The sequence below is a fragment of the Acinonyx jubatus genome, chromosome C2 (assembly GCF_027475565.1).
Source record: "Acinonyx jubatus isolate Ajub_Pintada_27869175 chromosome C2, VMU_Ajub_asm_v1.0, whole genome shotgun sequence".
Lineage (NCBI taxonomy): Eukaryota > Metazoa > Chordata > Mammalia > Carnivora > Felidae > Acinonyx > Acinonyx jubatus.
The window spans coordinates 8374204-8385850 of NC_069384.1; the positions used below are offsets into that span (position 1 = coordinate 8374204).

At 37.0% G+C, this 11647-nt stretch overlaps 1 protein-coding gene across 7 annotated transcripts in view; it reads right to left on the reverse strand.

Annotated features, from left to right (window-relative positions):
• TTC3 (tetratricopeptide repeat domain 3) overlaps window positions 1-11647 on the reverse strand; it is a 125754-nt gene that overhangs the window by 111566 nt on the left and 2541 nt on the right. For 5 of the 7 annotated variants that reach the window (XM_027041624.2, XM_053220555.1, XM_027041620.2 and 2 more), the window contains exons 2-3: window positions 1282-1436; window positions 154-196 (exon numbers count right to left, since the gene is read on the reverse strand). The exons of 1 other annotated variant lie outside the window; for it this stretch is intronic. In XM_027041624.2, coding sequence (XP_026897425.2) covers window positions 154-196; window positions 1282-1425 — 187 coding nt within the window. In that variant the 5' untranslated portion in view covers window positions 1426-1436. Of the gene's footprint in view, window positions 1-153; window positions 197-1281; window positions 1437-4054; window positions 8693-11647 lie in introns of those variants that run through there. One more of the 7 variants, XM_015063162.3, reaches the window with a different exon arrangement.

Genomic DNA, 11647 nt, shown 5'->3' on the forward strand with positions numbered 1-11647 from the left:
TCTGTCTCTCAAAAATAAATAAACGTTAAAAATGTTTTAAAAAGACATAAATCAAAAAATAAAAATGACAGATATGTAGGACTGGTATGTTGATGCGAATGGATGAACCTCCCATTACAGTCTTTTAACAAATTAAAATGCCAAGTTACTCACCTAAGTTTCTCTCACTTTGGGTAAAATCTTTATACTGCATCCCCTAAATAGAAACAAGTTCTTTTGATTTGTATCTGGTGAAATGCAAAAATACAGCTTTCAATTTTTAACGTAAGGATTATCAGTACTAAAGTAACAAATTTCAGTGCCCATTTACTTATACACTTTGATTACACTATCTTTGCTCAGTGGTGAGCCTTTAAGCCTTTTTTCAAAGCGTTTCATTTCTCCTGAGTCTGTATCTACGGCTCTCTCTTGAGAACCATTCTAATCTCCAGCCAGAAAACCATATTTTCTCATCACTCATTCTCTGGTATTGTACATTCTTGTTGAGGCACTGCTTACTTTCCCTTCTGAAATCACATTTGTACCTCCTGTAAAACTTGTGTACCATAGGGGCACCTGGGTGGCTCAGTCGGTTGAGCGTCCAACTTCAGCTCAGGTCATGATCTCACTGTCCATGAGTTTGAGCCCCGCATCGGGCTCTATGCTGAGAGCTCAAAGCCTGGAGCCTGTTGCAGATTCTGTGTCTCCCTCTCTCTCTGTCCCTTCCCCACTTATATGTGCGCACGTGCGCTCTCTCTCTCTGTCAAAAATAAACATTAAAAAAAATTTTTTAAAAACTTGTGTACCACAAAAACATCTTTACTCCCATAGCTCTAAATCAAAACACCTTTAAAAAGTAGACATTAAAAGTTCTCAGAATAAAAAAAGATCTTTACGAACAGTAATGAACGTAGTTTTAACTAAACTTACTGTGGTGATAATTTCACGACACGTACGTATTTCAAGTCATTATATTGTACATGGGAAACTAATACAATGTTTTAGGTCAATTATACCTCAATAAAATGATAAACCTTTAAGAAGACACAATGTTAGGGGGACCTCGGTGGCTCAGTTGGCTAACTATCCGACTCTTGATTTCGCCCCAGGCCATGATCTCACGGTTCCTGAGATCCAGCCCCACATCAGGCCCAGGCTGTTATCACCGAGCCTGCTTGGGATTCTCTTTGTCCCTCTCTCTCTGCCCCTCCTCTCACTCTCTCTCTCTCAAAATAAAGAAAAAAACATTAAAAGAAAAAAAAGAAGAAGAAGACACAATGTTAAAGAATCAATAAATCTTACCACCCCATTGCAGTAAAGTTGAGTCACGCGAACACAATCATCGGACATAAATTCAGGAGCAAGGACACAATCGTCCACATAAGGGCAATCTTCTAACAAGGCATCATCTACTACAGTGAAATCTCCCAGGGCAAAATCATCCATGCTGTACCATCCTAAGGAAATAACACAAACCCAAATTAGTAATTAAATCATTTGAGATAATATGAGAAGCAGTTTTCCTGGCTTCTAAGGTATATTAGAAAAATCCTTGGAACTTAGGCCTCCTCAAAATAATCAATAAGGACACTGAGCTCTGGAAGATTCTCATCCTCAGTCTGCTATTCTTTCCCCAACTCTCCTCAAATGATCAGTTTATCTTTCTTTTCTTCCTTAGACTCACATAGTCACCATCTCTACTCTGAATTTATCTGTTTGCATGTCTCCCTTTGCATACTCACTTTTGTATGTGCCTGGCACATGGTAAGCCCTCAAATAATTGTTTGCTGAATGAACAAAAGACATCTTTCCACTGCTGCCCTTCTATACCATCTGCTTTTACTGCACCCTATAAAATATGCCATTTCATCACACACAAACTCTACCATATTCTCAACCTCCTGGCCAGAAGTAAATCCTGACTCCACTGAGAAAATGGTGTCTTACTGGCTGTTCATATTCTGCTATCCATCCCTCCGTGTGTGTTCCTGTCTTGGACAAAGAGGCAGAGCTGGAGTGGTCCTGGGTGAGACTGTCAATCTCCCAACTTCCCACAGCCGCATCCAGACTTCCATCCTCCTAACAATCACTGCATCTCTCACTCTCACAACTACCACACCACAGAGCACTGCTAGATTGCAAAGGTAGGCAAAAACCCTCATATTATCAACAGCCTCGTATTATCAAACATATTAACTACGTTTTAAAAAGAATCGTTTCAATGGGGGGAGAGGGAAATTAGGGCTGGAGCTTCAGACTAAGGCTTTTTTCCAGAAGAAAGTTCAATAATAAAGATTTATAGCTCTCAGAGATTAGCTACAAAACCTAAGTTATCACTGAAAAATGCAGCATGGTAGTACTTCTAACTCTCGCCCATGTAACGGCCGTCTTTCCCTCTCCTCACCAGCACCATCATGAACACCGTTTCTTACACCTTTCCACTTCACCACTATCACCCCGCTCCTGTTAGGACAAACAAAGCTGCTTTTTTCCTAAGCAAGACCACCGTCAGTCCTTGAAATACAAACCTGTTCTTTTAATTCTTCTTGTGTCCAATTCGCTGTACGAAAACCTCACAGTAGCAGAAGTGAAGAACAAGAACCATCTTCCTAGCAAACTATTCATGCTATTTGTCACACGTTGTACCAAACATTTTCACATCCACCATCTCATTCATCCTCGCAGCAATTCTCGGGTCCGATCATCACCTCCAGTGTGCAGATAAGAAGCATGCTTAGTAAAATTAAGTAATTTGCTCAAGGTCACCAAGCTAGAAGGATTTAAACTTAGGTCCTCTGATTCCATAGTCTCTCCTCTCACACACTCTTCCTTGTCACTGCCACCTAGCCAGTTCTTGCTTGTTGCCATGTTTAAGAACACTGGCAATCATCACAGTGTTCCCCTCTCTCCTCCAAACTCTCACCAACCCAGCCACACCAAGGCCTGTATACACGATCCCTTTAGGACCCCAGCTTTACCATTCACCTCTTTGGCTAAAATGATCTTCACCACCTGTGACACCAAGGCTCTTCCTTCCCAAGGCTACACCCCAGATCACTGTGCAGGTTTAAGCCAGTTTTTAAACCTTTAACTTTGATTAGCTCCTTTCTGACCACAACCAAGAGTCATACAGCTCTTGTGTCCCCTGCCTCCTACCACAGACATTCTTCATCAAGAATTCTTCCTCCCTTTTCTCCCATTCGAATCCTTTCAGCTTTCCGCAACTGGCTTTCCACCTCTGTTATTCAAGGAAAACTGCTTACAACAAGGTCATTAATGACCTTCTACAAGAGACTGATTATCTATTATGTCTGGAACCTGAACTGTCTGTATGAACAAGGCTTCCAGAGTTTGGAGAATTTAACTCCAAAAGCGAATGACTGGAAAAAAATAGACATTTTAGCACCCATGGCACATAAAGTGGGACATATGCTATCCTGGAAAATATATACACTTTTTAATTCATTTGCCTTACAAACATTCTGTGTGTGTAGAGCCAAGAGCTCTCTGTCATAGCCCACACATTGCCATCAGGGCATCGGTTATAATCCAATTAATGTGCTCATACCCAGGAGACTGAGCCACTGTGACAGCATGCTGGTCATTCACAGCCTGGCAGATCTCACTGACATCACACCTGACTCACCACACCCTATACCAACTATTCTATGATTAGACACTCATGTAATTTTTATTTTCTATCTTGTTTTAACCAAAGAGGCAATATGGCACAGTGGTTAATTAAGAGCATGGACTCTGGAATCAGACTGCCTGGGCTTGAATCCTGGCTCCCTCATTTCCTGAGTGTGTGATCTTGGGCGAGTCACTTAACCTCTCTGTACTTCGCTTTCCTCACATTTCCAATGGGGATAGCAATACTACCTATTTGGTTAACCAGTAACACATTTATAGTGCTTAGAATAGTACATGGCATATAGGAAATATTATAAATATCAGCTATTGTTAACATTAGTATTAGATGCATATTTTTAAAAATCCACTGTTTGGATGCTTCCAGCTAAACGGTCTACCTTAACTGCTAAGTCCAAAGAGCACTTTTCAGCTTACAACTTACTTGACGCTGTTGACCACTTCCTCCTTCTCAGAACTCTTCATATGGACTCCAAAGACCATCTTCTCCTGGTTTTCCTCCTATTCTTCTGGCTGCTTTTCCTCAGTTTCCATGGGCTCTTCTTCTCCATTCCCCGCCACCCAAATGTCACCTCTCTTTTTTTTTTCAGGCTTACTCTCTCCTCGGTGACCTCATCCACCATACCCATGGCTTCAAAATAGTACTTTCTGCACTTCCATCATTTGCACAGCTTCACCATGATTTTTGCCATTTCCACATATCGCATGTATTTTTATTTATTTAGTAGTTCTCTTTTATTGGGCTCACTTGGCCTAAGTGGTAATATCCATGATATCATAGATTTGAGATACAATTTACATTTTTCATACACATTAAGTTCTTAACTATTACAGAATCCATGTGCCACTTTAAATTATCTCAAACTGCACTGAAGCAAACAACGGCTGAAACGGCCAGATGCTGAAGTCTCTAATTTCTCCAGGCTGCACTGCATCTCTATAGTCCCCGTCAACAAGATGTCCCACAAGTTCCTCAGATTAAGTTCAAGAATAAACTTATCTTTTTCTTCAAAAACAAATGAAACGAAGTTCTCTCCTCTTTCCGTATGTTACCAGTCAACTGTTTTACATGCCACATGGTTAAGCAAACCAGTGATCCGGAGGCCATCTGGACTCCCCAGTCGCTCTCAACATTCCTATCCGTCTGACCACAAAGTCCTGTCGTTTCTACCCACCTATGAAATCTAAAATTAGCACCCATACACCTGTTCATGCCAATGACACTACCTTCATTTTCGCTTCATCTTTTCTTCTCTGAACTAACTTAACAAGCAGACTCCCAGCTGGCGATTTGCCTTCAAACTTGGCACTCTCTAAAACTCTGACCATAACATTTTACTGCTTAAAATCATTCAATAGCTTCCCTTCACCTTCAGAATAAAGTCCAAACTTCGTACTGCAGCTTGGAAGGTCTTTAATAATCCTGTTTCTGCTTTTATTTCCAGTCACTCCACAACATGCAACACAGAAGACATTCATACTCAACTGCTTCTGATTCATAAACAAACCTTGTTCTACAACCACCTAAGGCCTACCAGTCTGGGAAGCATTTCCTGATCTTCTCACTACTACTACCAAGCTCCTTTCTGCACCTCTTCCCCATAAGCCCAGAGCGCCCTGCCCACATCTTTTTGACAGCAGTTCTCACACTGGTCATCCCAGGCTTATCTTTGTAGGCTGAGAGGGTACGCTGTGCCCTATTCATCTGGATCCCCTAGCTCAGTACTTGCCAAATTTTTTATTCACGCTCCCTAAGTAGAAAACTTTGCTAAATCCACTTGCTACCTTTACTACTGTTATTCAATATTTTTTTGAGAATAACTCAACTTTTAACTCAGATCTAAGCTTGTTTTAATAGAAAATTTGATACCACAAGAAACCTTACACTTGGAAGGACTTTTTTTTTTTTTTCCTAATACACTCAAGTAAGAATGTAAAGGACTTCTAAACCCATCAGTTACAATGAACTAATAGGGGACTCTCACTGCAAAACAAAGTAGATCCTCGATTCTAAAATTTTTTTAATTTTGCTGAGCTTATAGAACTAGGAATGTCTAAAACCACCCTTTCCCCCCAAAAGCAACAAACCTCTGGCTAAAAACTAAAGCTGAGAGTCAAGAGCTACAAGTAGTATTGCCAAGAGCAGCAACGGACACAGCCCTGGGCCAGAAGCAAAGTGAAGACACCGAAAGTGGTCCAATGTAAACTCCCTGGCTCCCAACCAAACATGATACAAATCCTATCAGAAGAAAAGGGCCTCCAAATCAAACTTTCAAGATCCCACGGAGAAAGATCAATCAAAGAGTTCGTAACCAAAGATCATCAAGCATAGGAGGTGACAACCCAACATGAGAGACAGACAACAGAAAAAAACAAGGAATAAATTTAGATCCCTAAAGACATCAGACATTGGGACTGCCAGATACAGTCCACAGAATACCCATGGGTTCAGAAAAACGACGAAGCAACATGAAAGAAAGACTTGATGTATCTGAAAAAAGAACCAAGTGGAACTTTTACAAATAAAAAATATAACGGTTAAGAGTAAAAGGGAAAAAATGGACGCATTATAGAGAAGACTAAGCACAGATGAAGAGAAATGGATGAACTAGAAGTTATGGCTGATAAAATTACCCAGCACTGTAAATTCTGATAGGGAAACAAGGAAATGAAAACTATGAAAGATGAAAAGTACCTAACCTGGAAACAGTTCAATACATACACATTCAACTAAATTTCCAAAGAGACGATATTTATTACAAGGCTCAGAATCTTCTAGACCTCTTGAAAGACAAAATTCAGAATCCAACAAAATTCAGAATCAAGAAATGTGTGTATCCAAAAGAGGATAAACAAAAAGTAATCTCCATTAGACTTAAAAAGGAAATGACACAGCACCAAAGATAGAATATCCAATGCAACCAAAAGAAAAAGAAGTTTCTTCAAAGTAGCAAAAATAAACGCACAGGAGGCTTTCCATGTAGACTAATATCTTCACCATGTGGACAGAAAATAATCGATCAACCTAGAATGTGTATACCCATCAAACCTCTCTCAAGAACAAGGATAAAATCAAAATAATTTTATATAAAAATTGAGCTACCAAGAGACTTGAACTAACTTCTTAAAAAATACCAACTAAAAGACATAAACTGACTGGATTGAAAGAAAAATCCAGTAATATATTCTCTGTAACAGACACCTAAAATGTCAGGGTATAAAAAAAGTGACAGCAAAATAAAGGAAAAGTATATTCCAGGTAAATTACCACCAAAAAGAAGGTGAGATAGACTAAATAATACTAACACAAAAAGCTAAATTAAGCATGGAGAGGATCACAGCATAATAGAAAAGATTCAATCCATCAAGAAAATAATGTTAAACTTTTACATCCCTAATCAAATAATTTCACCACACATCAGAAAAGTTGTTAGAACTATAGGAAGTCAGTTAGAAAGTAGTAGCAGGAGATTGCATACATCTCTCTCAATTAATGACCAGTGAAACAAAAATTAATAAAGACAGTCTGAACAACACAATTTGCAAGTTTGATCTAACAGATACATAACAGTTAGAAAGCACATACTTGTCACAAGTACACACTTAACAGTTATTATTCACTATGTACAAGGCCACAAATTGAGAGCAAGCAAACATTTTTTAAAAGACAAAATACTACATTCTCTGATAACACAATTTAGGAGTGAATAACAAAAAGAAAAATGTTAATGTAGATACTTTTGAAAATTAAAAAAACATGTTACATGTTTCAAAGAAAATTTTAAAACATGTACATCAAAGAAGAAATCAAAATGAAAATTTTAAAGCACTTAGATTTGAAAGTTAATGAAAACATTGTAAGTTAAACAATGTTAGCTAAGGCAAAAATAAATTTTGGGTTAAGTTTACAGCCTAGCACACTTATACTAGGTAATAACAACGGCTGGAAATTACTAAGTTAAACATGGAATTTAAGTTAAAAAAGTAATATAAGCCCAAAGAAAGAAAAAGGAAGTAAATAAACGAAAAGGAGTCAATGAACAACAACAAAAATTTAATAGAACTAATTATGCCAAAAATTAATCCATTTCCAAGATTAGTAAAATAGACAAATTTTTGGCAAGATTAATCTAGAAAAAAGAGAAGTCACACACAAATATTCAAAATGAGAAAAGGGGGTTGGGGCACCTGGATGGCTCAGTCAGGTAAGCACCAACTCTTGATTTTGTCTCAGGTCATGATCTGAAGGTGAGTGGGATTGAACCCCGCATCGACACTCTGTAATGACAGTATGGGGCCTGCTTGGGATTCTCTCTCTCCCTCTCTCTGCTCCTCCCCTGCACTCTCTTTCTCTCTCTTCCAAAATAAAAAATAATAATAATAAACAAAACAAATGAGAAAGGGAACATAACTACAGATAAAGCATAAATTAAAAAGGGAATTAAGAGGGCACCTGAGTGGCTCAGTTGGCTGAGCGTCTGACTTCAGCACAGGCGCAGGTCATGATCTCGCTGTTTGTGAGTTCAAGCCCCGTGTTGGGCTCTGTGCTGAAAGCTCAGAGCCTGGAGCCTGCTTTGGATTGTGTCTCCCTCTCTCTCTGCCCCTCCCCTGCTCATGCTCTGTCTCTCCCTCTCTCTCAAAAATAAATAAACATAAAAAAAAGGGGGTAGAAATTAAGACAATACCATGAACTTGATGCCAATCAACTTCAAGTTTTTGTTGAAAAGACAAATTTCTTAAACTTACCAAAACTGATTAAAAGCAATGGAAAACTTAAAGTCCTACTATTATTCCATTGCTAATTACTACCAAATTATCAACCATTTACAATTTTTCTACAAAGAAAACATTAGATCCAAATGATCTTAGGGGTAAATTCCACCAAACATTTAAGAAACAAATCACCCCAATCCAAACTGTCCTAGGGAACAGAAAAAAAAAGAACTATTCTTTAATTGTATAAGGGTGGCGTAACATTAATGCCAAAACCAGACAAGATAGTCAATAAAGAATAATGATATGTGATTTCACTCATAAACAGATAAAAAAAAATCCTAATATTAGCAAACTCAATCCAGTAGTTCATAAAAAAAAAACAACAACAATTCACTAAGATCAATTTGGGTTTATCTCAGTAGAGAATACAGAAGAGAATTAAGAATTTTAAAATGTATTAACTGAAATCCACTACATTTAACAGATTAAAAAAGAAAAACTACAAGATACTCTCTCAAGTTTTTCTGTCCCATGCAGAAAGGGATGTGACAAAACTGCAAAGACTTCCCTAACTTATAAAGAGTTATTTACAAGAACTTAAATATTTTTAATGCAGAAACGTTCCCTTTAAAATCGGGAATGAGACATGTATATGTCCACTACAATCACTTTTAATGAACAATCATCATCATCACTTCCATTGAACATAGATGTAAAAGTATGCCAGCATATTAAGACAAGAAAAAAAACTTTTAAGGAAAATAATTGAAAGGAAGAACAAAAAGTGTATTTGCAATGACACAGTTATTCACATAGAACTCAAAAGAATTACAGAAAATATATTAGAAACAATAAAAGTTTATCAATTGGGTGGCTAAAGACTAATATAAAAATCCATTAAATTTCTATTTGCTAACAGTCAACACAGAAAATAGAATCTTAAAAAATAACACCACTTATAATTGAAACAAAACTACTAGAAACATTAGAATATTTTCATGTTTAATGTTCTCTCTGTATAAAGTTACAAAACCAAATTAAAAGACATTAAAAACCTAAATAAATAGAAATACATACCATTTTCTCAGACAGGAAGGCTCAAAATCTTAAAGATTTCAATTCTCCCTCAAATTGATTCAATAATTCCAATTAATTCCCAAAGAGTTTTTCATGTCATGTGACAAGTTGATTCTTAAAACAAGAACAGAGGTCCAAGAACAGCTGAGACTCAAGACCCCCTGCCCCAAATAGCAAGATTTCTGGTAAAGCTATAGGATTAATAATTATAACAGTGTGGTATAACACAGAGATAGACAAGGAAACAAGTGGCAAAGAAAAAGGGAGCCAGAAACAAACCCATGCTGGTGAACAGAGGGACAATTCCACCTATGGTATGAGGACAGCTGTAGCCACATGGAGGAAAAAAAAATGAATGTGGATCAGTGCCTCACACTATACACAAAAATCAATACCAGATGGATTATGAATTTAAATGTGAAAGACATCATTTTAAAACTTCTAAAAAGAAACATAGGAGAACGTCTTTATAATTCCAAGGCCAGGTAAAGTTTCCAATTAGATTACATTAAAATTAAGAACTTCTGTTCACCAAAATACACCATAAAGAGTAAAAAGACAAGCCATGAACTGGAAGAAGATATTTACAATGCATACAATCAATAAAGGATCACTGTTACTCATTTGTTAGTTTTAAAAGACAACAGAAAAATGGCTAAAAGATACGAGCAGGCATGTCACAAAAGGAAAACCGTTCATAAACATGTGAAAAGATGCTCAAACTCATTAACAAAGAAATGCAAGTAAAAATCACAATGACAAATCATTTCATACCCATTTGATCAGCAAATATAAAGAAATCTGATGATGATAATAAGTGTTGGAGTGGATACAGATCAACCATAACTCTTACACACTGCTCATCCAAGTATATAAATTGACAAAACTGCTAGTCGAAGTACAAGGTGGTACAACCACCTCAGAAAACAATTTGGTAAAGCTGAACATTCATACCCCATAATCCAGCAATTTCACTTCTAGCAAATGGCTTACCACAGTGGTATTCCAACCTTTTTTTACTCACAAACCACAAAAAATACTTCTAATCATTTCACACTAAGATGGCACCTAAAATACTCAGTCTAAGTTTAAATAATTGCAAAGGATGAATTTCTTGTGACATTTAAAAATAAAGCTGACACATCACTGGCTTAAATTGTTATAAATATTATTGCATACGATTGATCAACTATAACTATATACACTGATAATTGAAGATAAGTGTTAAAATGTACTGCAAATGCAGTCTTGAGGAAATGGGAAGTGCCTGGATTTAAAAAGGCTTTCTCTAACAACATACACTAGATTTTAAATTATCTCTTTGTTTTCCATGGAGCTTTTCCACTTGGAACAATGCCTTCGTCAGACTCCATGTGGATGAGTGGTATGCCTTCCTTATCTAAGGTAAAAGTGCTACTAGGAAAGGTAAGGTGAAAGTGGAAGCAACAGGAGGCCTCTATTACAGGCCTCAGGTGTTACCAATGTCAGGAAAGAGTACACATGGAATTTAATCATCTAGAAATGGAGCATTAATATCCGTGGTGCCCAAGTACTCCCTAGAAATACCTTCATTACTCCCCTGAGGGTCATACACCCCAGCATGAAAATTCTTGCAAACTATGTACCAGTAGAGAAATTCTTGCAACTGTGTACCAGAAGATATGTATGAAAATTTCGTAATAGCAACACCTAGAAAGAGCCAAAATGTTCATCAAAGAAGAATGCATACACTGTGTTATATTCGCCATGGAATATTACACAGCCTTAAAAAATGACTTACATCTATACTCAGTATCAGTGATTCTTAGAAACAACATTGAGTGAAACAACCAAGTCTCAGAAAACTGTATCCAGAATTCCTTTTTTTTAAGTCAAAAACCATACAATACATTGTTGAGGAATATACACATATCTGGCAAAATTATATTTAAAAAGCAAGAAATGACACCATTCAGGATAGTAGTCACTCTGCAGTTGAGTACATTCGATATTGGTCATTTTGATTCTTGGATTGGGTGTATTGATTGGTGTTCATTTTATTATTTTGCTTCATAACCTGCATATATATTACATATATTTTGTTTTTATTATCTTTATTGTGTTACATATATTTTGATTATATCAAATATTACATTAAAAAGGAAAAAAAGATTTTTCAAAACCATTTATCGTACTTTAAAAAGCAATTAAATCGCCTCAACTGCCACTAGAGAGGTACATATAC